Source organism: Lissotriton vulgaris, chromosome 8 (assembly GCF_964263255.1).
Source record: "Lissotriton vulgaris chromosome 8, aLisVul1.2, whole genome shotgun sequence".
Classification (NCBI taxonomy): domain Eukaryota; kingdom Metazoa; phylum Chordata; class Amphibia; order Caudata; family Salamandridae; genus Lissotriton; species Lissotriton vulgaris.
Window position 1 is genome coordinate 1,559,200,774 of NC_141696.1, and position 19,457 is coordinate 1,559,220,230.

The 19,457-nt window shown below is 47.2% G+C and overlaps 1 protein-coding gene across 46 annotated transcripts in view; it reads right to left on the reverse strand.

Moving 5' to 3' along the window:
• LOC147700405 (uncharacterized) overlaps positions 1-19,457 on the reverse strand; it is a 700,768-nt gene that overhangs the window by 407,469 nt on the left and 273,842 nt on the right. For all 46 annotated transcript variants that reach the window (XM_086935784.1, XM_086935772.1, XM_086935787.1 and 43 more), the window contains one exon: positions 1,656-1,769. In XM_086935784.1, coding sequence (XP_086791910.1) covers positions 1,656-1,769 — 114 coding nt within the window. The remainder of the gene's footprint in view (positions 1-1,655; positions 1,770-19,457) is intronic.

The window sequence follows — 19,457 nt, forward strand, 5'->3', positions numbered from 1 at the left end:
GTCTATTTTAGTGCCAGAAGCGATGTATGGTTGCCCAAGAGGGCATTACAGGTGTGTGGGCACGCACTATGGCGAAAGGGATACAAGCCGCTGGACAGAGCGGCTAAATGTACAGCACTCGTGGATAGCGATCAATGAGCCATTTCTATACGGCCGGAAGTGCTAATTCCTAGAGGAATTAGTGTAACACAAGTGTAGGGTTTGAAGATCTCACTAGTGTTCAGAAAGATCCACGCCCCATGGGTCTCGGTAGGGGGTGGAGGCGACTATGGCACACCCTGTAGGTAAAGGAAAGCTTTGTAAATTTACGCGCCAAACAAGTCGTGACAAACAGAACATTTACTTAGCTCCTGATTAGTGATGCGAAGGATCCTTTCGCCCGCAACGCCTAGCACCCGCACGGCACCAAGCTTCTCCTGCTCCAGACCCCGTGGATGTGGGTCGAAGCGCAGAGAAAGCCAATGTGGAGTGCCGGTGGGGGCCGGGTTACGTGAGAGACGTGGGGCAGCCAATCAGCGGGCCGCCATCAAAACGAGGCTTGGGAAGCAAGCTCGTTTGTGGCCCAATCACGGTGCCGAATTGGGGCGAGGCTTGGACCATCCGAGTGAGTAAGCAAATCAGTGAATTGCTAGTCATAATCCCCGGAAAAGACTCATTGTCTATTAGGTTAGATTTAGACTATAGGAAGGATAAACGGCAGCAATAAATTTATTAGTGCCGTATGTGCTTTAAATGAAAGGATGAATTAGAATTTAAAAAAATTCACCGAAAGAGAAAAGGGTGTTTATTCGAGCAAAGGACATGGGTCCAGTGGAAGGTGGGAGTGATAAGCGTGGGAGCGCTTAATGTTAGTCACTGTAACCACTGGGTATGACTGCAAAATATACAATACCGCACGTGTAGGGGCGGGGAGCTGGACCTAAACCCCAACTCTTTCATCATAAGCAGTTAGCTTCCTTGGAGTAAAGGTTTTTGATGGTCTCTGTACATGAGGGGGAGGTCAGCGTTTCATTACTGTGGACCAAGGGATCTGGTCATTGAGGCCATCTAGATGTTTGCCCAGTCTATACACCCAGCGTTGTTCTTTCTCAAATAATATGCTGGCAGTATTTGTTGCTGAGTCAATTTGTTCTATGATAGTCCATCTTAGATCATTGGGTGTATGGTTGTGTTGGATGAAGTGCTCACTCAGTTTTGTTGTCACTTTTCGGCATCTGATATTGCTGCGATGTTAGTAGATACGCTGTTTGATTTTTCGAGTAGTCATTCCAACATATCTTTTCCCGCATGTGCAGGTGATGAGATATATGACGTTCATTGAATTACAATTTGTGTGTTTGTCAATCTTGGGTCGTTTATTAACAAGGGTGTCCTTGAGACTGGTAGCCTTGTTAATACAAGACCCAAGATTGACAAACCTGACCACCACAACTCTGGATCCATTACCAATGCATGGGGCCTTTCACCAATAGTAGGGCACTATCCATGCTCCAATTGTAGTGTGCGTCATTTGACGACACACACAAAAGAGCTTCACTTGGAACCAGGGAAAACTTGGATTCAAAAGAAACACACAATAAACTGACGCCTAATAACATTCTTGCCTCCTATGACTGATACATATTTATACGATTCCATCTAGAAAGATATCTTACCTGCCGGGCAGAAGGTATTACTAACTTCCTCAGAGCGCTGATCAGCTACGGAAGTGGTCTCTGTCTCTTCTTTGATGCTGCCCGGGACCTGCATCATTTTGAGCACTTCTTCTGCTATAATGGGGAAAATAAATAATTATTTCACTGGCACTCAAGTGAGCTGGAGAGTTCCTGGTCCTCTTCACACCCGGGGAGAGTTGGCATGGTTACATCTGGTAATAAAATGTTAATTTACGTTACAAAAAAACAGAAATTCAATGTACATACATATATACATATAAATATGGAAAATGTTACCCCAGTAAGAATCTGGTCTGGATATGTAGAGCTGTAGATTCACATGCTTTGCATAATCCTGCCATCTAGTGTTGGGGCCGGATGTTTGTAAGTTGTTTTTCTTCAAAGAAGTATTTCCATTCACGAGGTAGGTGACTCCGCGGTTGTGAATGTATCTAGGACCATAATTAGATATTCCCGGTTTATGCCCTTATGTGGTTATAACAAATCATCCATTGAGGCGGGTAATCTCTGGAACCACAGCACCAATCACAACACCCAATCCAGCGTTGGAAAGGGCAGTTGCAGCAGAAGGACATAGGCTATGCAGACGGCCACCATATACATTTAAAAGGTAAAAGAACCGTGTCAGCAGAGTAGTCCCTTGTGGGCGTGTCTGCGTTCTGCTGTGGGCGTGACAAACGCTGGGGGCGTGTGGTACGTTCCGCCCTTCATGCCATGTGAGTCGTACATACATGCGCCAATTACGCAATTGCGCCGCATCAAGGGGCACGCTGGGGGCGTGACACGCTGGGGCCGTGACAAATGCTGTGGGCGTGTGTCCGCCCTTCATGCCATGTGAAGCGCTAATTACGCAATTGCGCCGCATCAAGGGGCAAGCTGGGGGCGGCACAAACACTGGGGGCATGTGCTCCGTTCCGCACTTCATGCCATCTGGGTCGTACATTAATCAGATCGACTGCTGTGGCCGTGTGCTGGAGGCGTGACAAAGGTGTTCAACAGGAAGCGTGGTAAGTAACCATTCGCTCGACTCCCTTGGGGGACTGCCTGTTGTCTCACATATACTGGGGGTGCCGAATGCAGTGTGTGCCTTGGCCTGGGTGCATCTGATAGGGACGAACGCAGTGTGTGCCTTGGCCTGGGTGCGTATGAAAATCACTCAACCCTACAAAAACCCCTGTAACCAATACCCAAACCTAGCCCTGAACCCTAAAAACACCCCTGTACCCCAAAACCCAAACCTAGCCCTGAACCCTAAAAACACCCCTGTACCTCAAAACCCAAACCTAGCCCTGAACCCTAAAAATACCCCTGTACCCCAAAACCCAAACTTACCCCTGTACCCTAAAATACCCCTGTACCCCAAAACTCAAACCTAGCCCTGAACCCTAAAAATACCCCTGAACCCTAAAAATACCCCTATACCCAAACCTAGCCCTGAACCCTAAAAATACCCCTGTACCCCCAAACCTACCCCGAACCCTAAAATACCCCTGTACCCCAAATCCCAAAACTAGCCCTGAACCCTAAAAATACTCCTGTTCCCAATATCCAAACCTAGCCCTGAACCCTAAAAATACCCCTGTACCCAATAACGAAACCTAGCCCTGAACCCTAAAAATACCACTGTACCCCAAAAACCAAACCTCGCCCTGAACCCTAAAAATACCACTGTACCCAATACCCAAACCTAGCCCTGAACCCTAAAAATACCCCTGTACCCCAAAACCCTTATCTATCCCTAAACCCTAAAAAAACCTGTACCCCCAAAGCTATCCCTGAACCCTAAAATACCCCTGTACACCAAAACCCAAACCAATCCCTGAACCCTAAAAATACCCCTGAATCCTAAAACCCAAACCTAGCCCTGAACCCTAAAAATACCCCTGTACCCCAAAACCCATACCTATCCTTAAACCCTAAAAATACCCCTGTACCCCATAACCCCAAACTATATCTGAACCCTTAAAATACCCAAACACCCCAAAACATACCTCAGTACCCCAAAACATATACCCCTATACTTATACTTACCTTTTCCAAACATTAAAAAAAACATGCTTTTACCATTCATACATTTACAACGAATTTCGCTGTAAATGTATGCGTGGTAAACGCATATAAAATGTAATGCCATGCGTTATAATGGCATTGCGGAATCATGGTACTTTCGTAATGAAAGTATGCGGAGTGATGGTACACGGAAAGAAAGTTGCATAATAATGGGTGTTTACCGCGGGAAACAATCATTCAAGACTCGCACAATTCTAATTCTAGTTAGACGGTCGCCAATGGCCCTCAAGCGGGGGCACACGCGAATGAGCGTGCCACATTACACACATTCTATTTCATATCGGGCAACGTTGGGACGGGCTGCTAGTATCCTTATAAAGGCATATGAATCATATCCATATTAATTCATAGCCAATGCAGTCCAAATACGGCAAGGCTACTCCCATAGACTCCTAGAAATTACAACGCGTTCTTAAACAAACCAAGCCTCCAGCAGCCCGGGAATTCTCCCTGCTTCGGTTTTGATTTGTCCTAGAACTCCTGAGAGTCCTGAAAGAACTGCCAGTTCTTAGTGACGTCTTATGTCCAACCTTACGTCAAACTCAGCACCTTCCAGGTATAAATATACCAACATCTGCCTTAAGCAAACACGGTGGTTTGGAGCAGATCGGCTATGTACTTGCCCGACTCCCTGCTGATACGAGTGCCGAAGGAAGCCGACCCTCCCTGCTGACGCACTGAGAGAGACGCTGTCTTTTCTCCTGCCGAGAAATCCAGCTCCAGTGTTTCCCTGCTACCCTCGTGGGTTACTGGGAGATCCAGTCCTGAGAGAGAGAGATACAAGACCTCCTTCATTCTATACCCAAGGTACGGAACTGATTGGACCCTTAGAGAATTCTTGATTCAGATTCTTGGCAAAAACTGTAACTCATCTACTCCTTCCCACGTACTAGGCTTAGGTTAGGTACACTGGGGTAGGCGTATCTTAGAAACATCAGTTGAGTACGTTTAGTCATCATTTTATCATTGTATGTATTTTATCCATTTTAAGTATCTTATGGCTCAGAAACCATATAAATGCTTTTACAGTATTATTTCATAATATTACTTTTACTATACGCACTTTACTTTATGACAAGTATCGCAATTGTGGCAATTCATTTCTCTTGCATGAGAAAGAAGACTGCTCAATAAATAACCCTTTTATTGAAAACGCCCGTCTCTCTATTTCTCTGCATTTCTGGTGAAACGAAGCATGCACGATTGACTGAGTGAAATAATTATCTATTGTTTCCGCGACTCTGGAGATATTCCTTATTGCAAGGGGAACAAAGTGGTCAGGTGATATGGTTGTCAGAAGCTAATCCCTTCTTGTCTATTCAGGAAAGTTAACACCTTCTTGTTTACTCAAGAAAGTTTCTAGTGATCTCTGAGCTAGCTGGCACACACAATTAAGTCTAACATATTCAATAGAGACCTAGTCGACCTCAGTCCTACGTCTAAGCTATCGTTTATATTATTCCAATGCGCAGAGCCTATTGGGAATATAGGAACTACACTACACCTCCTCTTGGTGATAGGGAGCATGGGCATCGACTCCATTGTTTTTCCCGCAGTGGGAGGGAATGGAGTTAGTAAAGGTAGATTAGAGAAAGAACTGCAACAGGTGTAGGTACCCGGGGAGGCAGGCGGGCGCATGCGAATCTACAGCTCTACATCCCAAAAACAGATGCTTACTGGGTAAGTAACATTTTCCGTTCGAGGCATGTGGGCTCTAGATCACATGCTTTGCATAGACTATACAGCAGTATTCTCCCACAGCGGTGGCTAACCTGTAGCTGTTGCAGTGGTTTGAAAAATTGTTTTAAGAACTGCCTGGCCTACATTAGCTTGTTGCCTCGCTAACATCTACACTATAGTGTTCAGTGAATGTGTGTGGTGTAGACCATGTTGCTGCCTTACAGATGTCAGCTAAAGGAATATTCCCTAAGAAGGCCATAGTAGCCCCTATTTTGCGGGTGGAATGCACTCTAGGGGGTTTTGGCGATGTTCTTATTGACTTTGTATAACATGTTTGGATACATTTAACAAACCATCTTGCAATATTTGATTTAGAATAGGGATTGCCTTTGTGTAGTGGTGAAAAAGCAACAAAGAGTTGCTTTGTCTTACGAAAATCTTTTGTTCTTTCTACATAATATAGTAGAGCTCTTCTAACTTAATTGTGTGTAGAGCTCGTTCTCCTACAGAATCAGGTTTAGGAAAGAACACAGGTAACTTGACTGATTGATAGATGTGAAAATGTGGGATTGGTTCTAAGAACTACCTTGTCTTTGTGAAGTTGAAAGATAGGCTCTTGTATAGTTAGTGCGTGGAGTTCACCAACTCTACTTAAGGAAGTGATTGCAGTAAGAAAATCAACCTTCTAAGAGAGAAACTGTATTTGACACTTGTACATTGGTTCAAAAGGGGGTCCCATTAGACTTGTGAGGACTATGTTCTAGTTCAAGTTCCATACTGGTGAATGTGGAGCTCTTGTTGGTACTACTCTTTTTAGTCCTGCCATAAAGGCTTTAATCACTGGTATTCTGAATAGAGAGTTATCTGTTTTAGAAGGATGCAGCTACTTCTGCTAAATGCAATTGAATGGATGTATATGCTAATCCAGATTGCTGTAAATGTAAGAGATAACATATGACGCTTTTTACTGAAGCAGGATTGATATTGTAATTTTTTGTAACTCCCTGGTAACCTACATTCATAAGAAGATATCTAAAATCTATGAGAACTTCCTTCCAGTCCTAGTTTCTCTTGACTTTGTACCTTCTACCAAATTAGGACAAGATAGGAGTTATCTCCCTAAACAGCTTTGACCCGACCTCATTTGAGGAGGTCGCTAAAGGCCTAGCTGCTACCATATCTGGGTCCCCATTAGACCCCTATCAGCCAAAAACGATGGCGTTTCTAGCCACGAGCAGTGCCCCTGTAATCCGAGATACATTGAACCACTCTATACAAACTGGCACCATCCTGCCATCTGGAAGGAGGCTTTTATACGCCTAATACTAAAAAAAAAACACTGCTGACCCTTCAATCCTTGGCAACTATGGTCCCATTTCTTTGGTACCACTGTTGGTTAAACAACTGGAAAGTAATATTAATCGACAACTAAGTTCCTACCTGGAAAAGAACCATATCCTGGATCCTTCGCAGTCGGGTTTCCGGCCAGGTTTCAGCACTGAGACCGACATTCTGGCTGTGACCGACTCACTCAGACAGACAATCGACGCGGGAGGCTCTGTAATTCTGATTCTCCTAGATCTCTCCGAAGCTTTTGATACCATCTCCCATTCAAAGCAGGCAGAGAGACTTCGCTGCTGAGGTATCAATGGGACAGCCTTGAAGTGGCTCCAACACTTCTTGTCCGAGAGAACCCAAACTGTCATGTTAGGACCCTATACCTCGGCGAAAATGCATCTCGACTAAGGTGTCCCGCAGGGCTCCTGTTTAAGCCCAACCCTATTTAACATTTATATTGCCCCCCTGGCAAGGATTGTCGAGCAGCTGGGTTTCGAGATCATCTCATATGCTGATTATACGCAGCTTATGTTCACAATCGGATCAAACCCAGAGCTTGACAAAATCCATTTTGCCACTGGCATGCTCGCCATCTCCAACTGGATGACAGGAAACTGTCTCCAATTGAACCCAGAAAACCGGAGGTTATGTTAATGGGTAAAGCCACGGACATCTGGTCGGATGACTGGTGGCGTGCTCAGCTGGGCACCCACCCCCAAACAATCAGTAAAAAACGTAGGTCTAAAACTGGACCGGGCTCTCAGCATGGAGGATCACTTCGCGGCCAACACCAGTTCATGCTACTATAGCTTGCGGCTCCTTCGAAAAATCCTTCCTTACATGCCCACCCCCCACCGCAGGACCTTGTCCAGGCAATGGTAATTAGTCATCTGGACTATGGTAATGCCTAGTTGGACGAAGTGGGAGAGACCCTTCTGGCCAAACTTCAAGTAGTACATAACACCGCAGCTAGAATGATTTTAAATCATCCTGCAGGTTCCTCCTCGGCTCCTTTGCTTAGGGAACTGCACTGGTTATCAGTGAAGAAGAGATCCTTTTTTAAAATCTGCTGTCTTACTTACAATGCGCTGAATGAAAGAGGTCCCCTCTACTTGCGGAAAAAACTCTTAAAATATTCTCCCTGTAGGAAACTGGGATCTTGCACCCTGGATCTCCTTCAGGTTCCTCAAATTCGTCTTATCCGCTCTGGGGGTAGAGCCTTCTCATATCTTGCGCCAAGATACTGGAATGAGCTCCCCCCAGCTAGGCGCAAAATTCCAAGCTACAGCATTTTTAGGAAACAGCTAAAAGCATTTTTGTTCTAAATGACATATCTATTCTCAATCCTGGTTCTCCCATTCTCAGAATACTACTTCCAGGCCGCGCCAAAATGCCCCAGAGTGATTTGAGCGCTTTACCAAACAGAGAACATAACAACATAACATTGTTACAGTATATAACAAAGCGTTTCCACTTTGCTCCATAACATGACCTAGTAGGTCTCCTAGCCTCCTTTAGGATATTCATACAGTCTGGTGGTAATTGTAAATAACCAAACTCTATGACTCCCGGAACCAAATCGCCAAGTTGACTTCCTTGGGATTTGGATGCCTGGTTTCGCCATGGCTCTGTGTGAGGAGACTTGAGTTGAGATGCAGCTTTTGGCGTGGAACTACTGAGATCTATCAGGGTGGTGAACCAAGGTTGACGTGCCTATGGGGGAGCTATGAGAATGAGTTTGAGGGATGATTTCCTGAGCTTCCGAACTACTGGCAGAATGAGTGGGCGAGGCGGATAAGAGTAGGCAAATATCCCTGACCAGTTCATGCATAGGGGGATTGAGTTTGGAGAATGGGTGTGGGAACCTGGAGGCGAAGTTTGGGCATTTTGCATTTTGAGTTTTGGCAAACAGGTCTAAGTGAAGAAATCCCCATTCCTGAAAGTAGGGAAGAGGAATTTGGGGATGAAGTTACCACTCGTGGATTTGCGGTCTCGGTCTGCTGAGAAGGTCTGCAATTTGATTGTTTACTCCTGGGAGGTGTTCTGCTAGGAGATACATTTTGTATTGTATGCTGCATTTCCAAATGGATTGTGCAAGGCATGACAGTTGAAGAGTGTACCCCCGCCTTGTTTTTGTATGTAGTTTATAGCTGTCATGTTGTCTGTGTGAACTAAGACAGTTTTGTCTATTTGGTGCGTTTGAAAGGTTTTGAGCATTAGAAAGGCTGCTAGTAGATCTAGGTGATTGATATGGAGGCTCCTGTACTTTAGAGTCCATAATCCTTGGATTTTGTGACTTTGGAGGGGAGCGCCCCAACCGGTGAGCATGCGTCTGCTGTTAGCACGGTCTCTGGAGCAGAGTCGAGAAAGGACACCCTTTAGATTAATTGTACTGCAGAGAACGATGGGTGCAGTAATTTACCAACACTAGATCTGTTGAGTGACCCTGCGACTGGTTCCACTGACTTGCTAAGCATTCTTGAAAAGGACGCATGTGAAGTCTTGTGTGGGGAACAATTGTAATGCAAGACGCCATTATGCTTATCAGTTGCATGAAGACTCTTGCTGGCAATGATTGGTTGGGCTGAAATTGAGTGACAAGGGACTGAATACTGTGAATCCTGACTGTATTGGGAGAGGCTAGAGCTTTGTGAGCGTCTAATGTGGCTCCCAGATAAGCTTGCGTGTTGGTAGGCTGTAGATTTTATTTTTTATTTATTTTAGTAGTTTTGTATAGCGCTAGCTGGACCAAAGGGTATCAAACAGCTTCACAACATATACAGCAAATAACATAGTGAGCAGACTGAAACTCAAACATACAGAATCTTTTGATAGAATGTTTGTATCCAGAAGATAGCTTGGTCTGCGACCTTGTTGTCAGACTCAGAATTTAGGTAAAGCTGGAGTGACAGAGTAGGGGGCTGTCCAGTGTCTCTCAGATCCCTCGAGTACGGTCGAGGAAGAAGTCTTTGAGGAGCCTCTTGAATTTTGAAAATGAGGAGATTGTTCTAATGTGGGGAGGAATGGAGTTCCAGATTTTGGGAGCATTACCAGCAAAAGATTTGGCTGTAGTTCTGTGCTTGCGCGATTTGGGCGGGATGAGCAGTAGAGAGCTGGAGCTCCTGAGGTTTCTGAACTGGCGTGCCCTATTGAGTTTGGGTGCCAGGTATTCTGGTTTACCTGTATGCAGGGCTTTGTACGTGATGCAGGCTGTTCTGAAACTGGCTCACAACTCCACTGGGAGCCATCTGAGTTCTTTGACAGCTGGAGAGATGTGCTCAGATTTCTTAATTCCTGAGACCATTCTTGCTGCTGCGTTGAGTGTCATCTTCAAGGGGGCAAGGTAGGATTTTGCTGTCCCTGTCAAGGTCGCAATTCCATAGTCTATTCTGGAGAGGACTAGAGCCTGGGTGGCTTGTTGAAGGTCCTTGGGTGGGAGGAAGGGTTTTATTTTGTATAGTAGTTTAAAGATTGAGAAAAGCACTTTTAGCAGATCTTGAGATGTGTTTCTTCATGTTGGGCTTTAGGTCTAGGGTGATCCCTAGAGATTTCACCGAGTCTGCTAGGGAAAGGTTACCATTCAGGGCATCGATGGCTTTGAGCCATTCTTTGATTTGAGGATTATCATCTTTGTTGGAGATAAGTAGTATTTCTGTTTTATCTTGGTTCAGTTTCAAGTGATTGGTTGAGAGCCAGTCTTGTACCTCCTTGAGCGTGTTGTTTAGTCTCTGGATGTCCTCAATTGAGGTCGTTTCAAGATACAGCTGCGTGTCGTCCGCATATAGGTGAAAGGGGATGTTGGATTTTCTGAGTAGAGAGGTGAGGGGTTCGATATAGATGTTGAAGAGCTGTGGGGATGGTAGAGACCCTTGAGGAACACCTCTGATAACCGGGTGTAGGTCGGATTCAAAGTTTTTGATTCTGTGATCGGTTGTGAAGAAAGGAGGCGAACCATTGAAGGACTGTCTCTTGTAGACCAGCTCTTTCTTGAAGGACCCTAAGCAGTAGATTGTGGTTGACTGTATCGAATGCAGCCGATAGGTCTACGAGGATGAGAAGGCAGCATTGATGCGTAGGTCGTCTATGATGTTGAGGATTGCAGATTCCGTGCTGCATCCCTTTCTGAATCCCGATTGGAGGGGATCTAGAAGTTTGATGTTTTCAAGGTGAAGGGTTAGCTGATGATTTTAGTCAAAAAAGGATGGTTCGAGACCGGTCTGTAATTGTTTAAATCTTCTGTGTCTAGACCTGGCTTCTTTAATAGTGGTGTGACTTGCCCCACCTTGAGGCAGTCTTGAACGGATCCAGAGCTCAAAGAGCTATTGATGATCTTGCACCATGTTGGAGCAGGGACTCGCTTTAGGTCTTTGGTCAGAAGAGGCGGTAGCTGGTCCAGGGTGTGTGCTGAGGGCTTGGCTTTGGAGATTAGATTGACTATCTCTGCTTCCTGGATGTGAGTGAATGATGACCACTGTTGTGGAGATTTCATGGAAGCGTTGACATGGTTTTTGGGCGTATTGATCTCATTGAGGGAGGTGGGTGTTAAGCCCAATGCTAGGTCTATTGTGACGATTTTGTTGTTAAAGAAGGTTGCGAAGCTGTCGCATCGAGCTTTGGATGCTTGACTTAAGAGGGGTATAGGTTTGGAGGTCTGATTCTTGATGATGTTAAAAAGCTCTTTAGGCCGGTATTTTGCGTTACCTAATGCAGAGCGTAAGAAAGCTGACTTTTTATTCTTGATATGATTTTTGTACATCCTGCGGGCTGCTTGGAGTTGATCACGGTGGAGGGTTGAGGGATCATTCCTCCATGTTCTTTCAGCGGCTCTTAAAAGTCTTTTTTCATCGTTGATGTCAGAGGTGAAAAATGTTCTAGAGGGAATATTCCTAGCTTTCTTTAGTTTAATGGGAGCAATTTGGTCAAGGGTAAGCGTCAAATTAGTGTTGTAGAGGGAGGTGATATCATTGGATGAGAGGTGGTCAGTGGCAGAGGGGAGCAGCAGGCTGAGTCTTTCTTTTAGGACCGCTCGAGGAATTTGAGCTGGGTTCCTAACCCGTTTGGGAATGTCTCGTTTTAGAATTGTATTGCCTAGGATTGAAAGGTTAATGTGAAAGAGGACTATGTGATGGTCAGACCAGTCGACTGGGAGGATGTGATCGATGGTGATAATCTTGCTTTCAGCAAGGGGCAGATGTACTCACGGGTTGTCGAGACGGGATCGAGTCGTCCGAATCCTCTGCCCCCGATATTATCTGGAGATCCTCCTCTGCGCCGAGTGGAGCCTAGTCTTCGGAGATATCTTCGATTGGATATTCGTCCTCGGAGACGTCTTCTTTGACGATCTCCTCTTCAAAGATGGCCTCCGGTGCTGGTGCTGATCTTCTCATTTCGTGTCGACGGGCCCTCCGATCTCGAATTGTTTTCTTCGATCGGAAGGAGGCACAGGCTGTGCAAGTCGACTCGTCGTGTTCTGGCGAGATACAGAGGTTGCAAACCTCATGATGGTCGCTATGAGGGAATTTTGCTCGACATACCGGGCATCTCTTGAATGGAGTTCTTTCCATGAGGCGTAGGCCGCACGGCGCCGATGGGCCCAACGGCCCGCGTCAACACACTGGAATGTAGCTGGTGATGTCGAAAGTTTGTTCGATGTCGAAAGAAGTTGGTTTGAAGTTTCTCGCTTCAAAAAAGCAGAAAAAGTCTTTTTCTAGCCGGAGCGGAAAACTTTCATCCGAACCCAGTGACGGAAAAAAACAATCTGAGGATGGAGTCTATGACCATGCGCAGTATTGTCCAAGGGAGGAATCACCTATCTCGGGACTACAAAAGACTTCTTCCAAGAAGACAACAACAACCTGCAATCATCCGAGCCCTACATCAGGTGGCGATCTATTGCTAAATGTAGGATCTGCAGCTCATATGCCTCGAATATATATATATATAACCAAGCCTCGGTTAGTTAATAATCGTACATGCCAAATGGAGTTCTGTCTAGTTTATAATGCATTTATGCACATTATTATTTTCCGGTAAATTCTTTAAGATATTTGCGCATTCATGCAGTTATTTTGACATTCAGTAACATGTTACTGTATATATAATTACCTGTACAGAACCATGGTTTGATTTATTTAAACACATCAACAGGCCTATATTATTGTTTCTGTTTGAGATGCAACAATGTTATAAGAGCATAGCGCTATTTTGCACTGTTTCTTTAAAAACAAGATTGCTTCAGGCTTTTTTTGTGTTTCAACCATGTGACTCACGTTTGGGAGGTGTGGCCCGTAAGGGTGTGTCCTCACTGCATAGATAAAAAAGTTTCCGTTTTGTGCAATGTGGTGTGTGAACAAGACTACGTCAGTAGTCGAAACGTTGCATTGTGGAAGGCACAAGGATTGAATAAACATCTTGCCTGGAGAGCGTGGGGTCTGTCTCTTCTTTCGCCGCTGCGAGTGGAGGTTTGAAGATTTGGCTGATTATACTGGCATTTATAGAACGCACAGCTACTTTCCTGAGGTAGTGTCCCGGCGCTGTACGTATACCGCTTAGGAACCCTTCCTGGTTTTCCCTGTGAGTGTCCACTCCTCGGCACCCCCAGGGTGAAACCAGGCATCCCAGCGCTTTTGGGGCCGTTGTGGAGATTAAGCAAGCTATTGCCCAGAGTCGCAGAGTGGGACCCATGATTAGAATAGGCACGAGGCAAGAATTATCAGGTCTGAGGAAATTGGGCCCAAGACCCGCCAAGGCGGGTATTGAATCCTGGTCCCGAGCCAGACCTCTGCATCAGGGTCTGCCGCTCTAACCATTTGAGCCACACTTCTCCACACACATATACACATATACACACATATAGATGTTCGAGGCATGTGAGTCCCCGCCCAGTGAAAACAGTCAAAGGTTAAAGGAATGTTATAGTTCGGCTAAAATTTTACACGCACAAAACTATAGAAATTCAACAGTTAGTTACTTGGGCTAACTATAACTTACGCTCCCGCAATGCACTTCTTATGACCTCACATATTACATCACTCATGACATGGTCAGTGAGTGATATCACTGATGACATCATCCAGTAAAGTAAACTTCAATATACTTTATAAAATACCATTGAGATTTTTTAAAAGTAAGAAGACACAGGTGAGAGACATAGCACAGAGCTCGTTGGAACCTTATCACCTAGCAGGACAGAGGATCCTTCCACCCCTACAACAGCTGTAGTGTAGGGGTGGAAAGATCCTTGGTCTGTGGGGTGACCTTCACCCTCTGACCCCAGACATCACCCCCGGCCTCGGTTTGTCATCTTCACCGTCCCAGGCCGAGTAGGAAAAGACTCTGAGAAGGTGTCTGCGCAGACTTCAGTCCTATAGACTCCTTCCGCCCTCAAGAGACCATCTGTGCACTCCACCGCCCTTGGATTAAACAAAAATATCTTGTTTGTGATTGGGATCTTTTATTATTATTTTCCTGATGAAGGTGTTGGCCAAGATTTAGCGCCCACCGAAACGAGTCAATGCTTTTAAGAGGAATCCATGTTAAATCTGTGGTGACAATTGTTTCGAATTATAACATCACAAAAAATAAATAATAGCTGTCACAATTGATTTTTCTAGGATTCATGGGTCTCCTTTTGCAATAGGAATTAGTTTTTCCTTTTTGGTTCCCAACCTCCAACTATATGACTTTTTTTGCACAAAAATATATTTCTATGTATAATATATTTACGTACATTTATGTGTTTGATGTAGAGCTGCATTTGTGTTTTTGATAAGGATTACATTGTGAGATAAATTGTGTATTACACCGTGTATTTTAATTATGAATACATTTGTCTATTTTTTTAAGTCTTTAGATTTCTTCTTTTTTTGCTGAATCCCTGGTGTCCATAGCTCATCCACAGTTGAGAGGCAATATTTGTATGAATGTTGTAGAAAGTACGTATTTGTCCAAAGGGGTTCTTTTGTGACCTTGATCAACTACTACATTCACTTATCACCTAGGAGATTGTTCGCAGCCGACAGTCCTTTCTCTTCTGAACCACTACTCTATACACACTAATGATCAAAGTAATACGTCTAACCATACAGGCTAGCCTACTCCACACAATTCCTATGGTTTTGTGCATGGCCTTGCTCGCAGGCAGGTCGCTCCCCACGCCACCACGTAGCCACCAGCTGCCTCGTGTCCTGCTTCCTGCCGCCGCCTGGTTCCCGCCGTCTCCTAATCCTTTCCCGCTGCTTCGTCGCAGCGGCCCACCCCCCTGCTCCCCATTGGCCACCCCACTCCCGCCTCCCAGCTGCTCCTCTCCCTCCCTATCCCCCTCTTAAGATGGGCGCGACCTTTGACCCTGCTCGCAGGCAGGTCGCTCCCCATGCCACCACACAACCACCAGCTGCCTCGTGTCCTGCTTCCTGCCGCCGCCTGGTTGCTGCCGTCTCCCGATCCTTTCCCGCCACTGCGTCCCCGCCCCCCTGATCCCCATTAGCCACCCTGCTCCCGCCTTCCAGCTGCTCCTCCCTCACTATCCCTCTCTTATCGAAGCCGCACAGCGGACACGCCGAAGGCAAGCCTGTTTTCACCCGTCTGCGCCTGGACCGCGCCAATTGCCAGAAATCCTGGACCCTGCGAACACCACAACACCAGACTCCGCTACAACACCAGCACCCTCTATGCACTCAACGCCGGCCGTAACCACACCTGCTTCCAAGCCGCCCCGAAATGGACTCACGGACCTTTCTCCTGCCACACCTGCAGCTTCAACTGCGACAGAACCACCAAACCTCCAAGGACTGGACCCAACCACCTCCGCTGCATACTCCTCAACACCCGCTCCATACGCAAACACGCCGTCGAGCTCTGGGATCTGCTCGACACCTCCGCCCCAGACGTGGCCTTCCTGACCGAGACCTGGTGGACGACTCCTCGGCACCAGACATCCCCATAGCCATACCGAACGGCTACAAGATCACCCGCATGGATCGCTCCAACGGAATCTGAGGAGGAATATCCATCGTCCACAAATCCACCCTCAAGGTTGCCACCCACGCAGATGACACCCTCAACACCGCCGAACACCTGCACTTCCGGATCCACACCGACCCAAACACCACCCTCAGAGGAACACTCATCTACAGACCACCCGGACCCCGAGCTCAATTCAGCGACTCCATCGCCGACCTCGCCAGCACCCACACACTCGCTTCCAAGGACTACATCCTCCTCGGGGACCTGAATTTCCACCTCGAGAACAACGACGACGCCAACTCTGCCACCCTGATCGACAACCTCTCTCTGCACCAGACATCTCGTCACCGCACCCAACCACGCTGCTGGCCACACACTGGACCCCATCTTCTCCACAGGCACCCAAGTCGCCTTCGACCACACCACCGAACTCAACTGGACCGACCACCACTGCATCCATTTCACCTTCAACAAACCAATCACGCACCACCGCACCCAACAGGTGCCTCGCCGCTGCTGGAGCAAACTGACTGAAGACCAGCTGATCACCACACTTGCCAAAAACCGGCCCACCAACCCAGACACCGCAGCCCGCAACCTCAGACAGTGGATCGACGACTACCCCAACACCCTCGCCCCACTCAAGAAACCCTCCAACAACCATGCCAGCAAGAGAGCCACCTGGTTCACCAACGAGCTGCTGACCTCCAAACGCGCCAGACGGAAACTGGAGAAGATATGGCTCCACGAACGCACTATGGACAAACACGCAGCCCACAAAGACGCCACCCGCAGACATCACCACCTCATCAGATTAGCCAAGAGATCCTCCTTCAAAGACCGCCTGGATAACAACGCACACGACAGCAAAGAGCTCTTCAGCCTCGTAAAGGAACTCTCCAATCCCAGCGCCAACGCCAACGACGCACCGCCCTCACAAGAACAGTGCAACTCACTAGCCATCTTCTTCCAACGCAAGATCGCTGACATCCATGACAGCTTCAACAACAGGACCGCCCAGACCACGCCAAACCCCACCTCCCCTGTGAACACCACCAGCGCCAACTGCCTGACCTCCTGGTCCTACGTCAACGACGACGAGACACGCAAGGTCATGAACTCCATCCACTCAGGATCTCAGTCAGACCCGTGCCCACACCACTTTTTCAACAAAGCAGATGCTGCCATAGCACCCCAGCTACGGAAGGTCATAAACATCTCCTTCGAAACTGCGCCATTACCGGAAAGCTGGAAACACGCCAAAATCAACGCCCTCCTCAAGAAGCCCAAGGCGGACCTCAAGAACTTCCGGCCCATCTCCCTGCTCCCGTCGACGTCATCGAGAAAATCGTCAACATGCAACTGGCCTGCCACCTGGAAGACAACAACATCTTGGACCCGTCCCAGTCTGGGTTCAGACGAAACCACAGGACCGAGACAGCCCTCATCGCCGCCACAGACGACATCAGGCGCCAACTAGGTAATGGCGAAACATCAGCCCTCATCCTCCTGGACCGGTCAGCCGCCTTCGACACGGTCTGCCATCGCACTCTAAATTCACGCCTCCTAGAAGCCGGAATCCAAGAGAAGGCCCTTGACTGGACCACGTCCTTCCTCTCCGGCAGAACCCAGAGCGTCCGCCTCCCGCCCTTCCGTTCCGAGGCCACCAACATCATCTGCGGCGTTCCCCAGGGCTCACTCCTCAGCCGGACGCTGTTCAACGTTTACATGCCCCCCTCGCACAAGTGGCCCGCCAACACGACCTCAACATTATCTCCTACGCCGACGACACCCAGCTCATCCTGTTCCTAACCAAGGACCCGCACACACCGCCAAAACCAACCTCCACGAGGGAATGAAGGCCATCGCCGACTGGATGAGGAACAGTCGTCTGAAGCTGAACTCTGACAAGACGGAGGTACTCATGCTCGTACCCACCCCCTCAGCCTGGGACGACTCCTGGTGGCCGACCACACTGGGAACAGCACCAAAACCCACCTACCATGCACGCAACCTAGGATTCATCCTCGACTCCTCCCTCTCCATGTCTAAACAGGTCAACGCCGTCTCCTCCTCCTGCTACAACACCCTCCGCAGGATCTACAAGTGGATCCCGACCGAAACAAGAAGAACGGTGACAGGCCCTTGTCAGCAGCAGACTGGACTACGGCAACGCACTCTACGCAGGAATCCCAGCCAAACACCTACGACGACTACAATGCATCCAAAACGCCTCCGCCCGACTGATCGTCAACGTCCCCCGCCGCAGCCACATCACCCCCCACCTGAGACACCTACACTGGCTCACTGTCGACAAGAGGATCATCTTCAAGCTCCTCACCCACGCACACAAAGCACTCTACAACGCCGGACCAGCCTACCTGAACAGCAGACTCAGCTTCTACACCCAGATCCGCCATCTCCGCTCTGCCAGCCTCGCCCACACCGCTGTCTCCCGCATCCAACGAACAACCTCCGGCGGCAGATCCTTCTCCTACCTCGCCGCCAAGACCTGGAACACCCTCCCTTTCCACCTACGGCAGACCCAAGACCTACTCGCCTTCAGAAGACTCCTCAAGACCTGGCTCTTCGAGCAGTAGCGGCACCCCCTCCCCTCAGCGCCTTGAAACCCTCACGGGTAAATAGTGCGATTTACAAGTATTCTGATTGATTGATTGATTAAAGTCTCAGCCATCTCTTTAACCTGTTTTTTTCAGTGAATTTCTAAGCTTTAAAAAAAAAAATCTATTTCCAACTATAACCATTCTTTTTTTTTGTGAAATTCCAATTTTTTTATTTTTATTTCCCAACTATAATGTCCCTTTAACTTTTGATTTTTTTGAGTACATTTCTATGATTTGTTTTTAGAATACACTGTACTACAGTTTTACCGACAAGTGTGATATAGTCATTCCAGCCAGCCATCGAATTATACATTTTTCGCTCTGGGTGAGATTGAGGCTTCCCTGGGTTGGATAGTGTCCAAAGCTGCAGGGCTGGATGGCATCATGGGGGATCTATTTATATTAGGTTTTACAAGCTGGGCTCAATATATTACTTTTGTCAAATGCTATACAAGTGGAGCCCCAGTTCCAGGGTCGTGGAAGGGGGCAGGGGTGATCCCATCTATAAACAAGCATTTGCAATGCAATAGGCCTCGCATTTACACATGTTTAAGCTAGTGGCATCGTAAATGACAATGCCTTTTAATTATGTTTTAAAAACGAAAACAAAAATAAATGGCATTGATATTTGCAATGTCAATGGCTCAACCTAGCGTAAATGCGAGACCTATTACATTGCAAATGCTTGTTTAGCTAGCTGCTTTACTGCATCATTTATTTTAGCTACGCAAAATGCTGTAAAGTCCTGTATACCTTAGTGCCATCAGGAATTACCTAAATGATCTGTCTCTCAACGTCCCGCTGGCGACCGTTCCACATACGTCCCTCCCCCCCACCCCCCCCCCAATTATCACACCCATTTCATCCATGAAGAGACTATGTGAGTAGCTTACTCCTACTCCGCTCTTAATTTCATACACAGGGCACTAAACAGGGCTTTTGTTCAGAATGTAAGAAAGCTCTGAAGCTGCTCCTGTTTTACCTCTTCATTTAGTTCTGCTGATACCAGACCATTGAATGCCCTTTAAACTTGCAGAGTAGATCCAGGGCTCCTGCAAAGTGTAAACGGCGGTGTGGAAAACCCGGTCTTTGGTTTGTTGACATG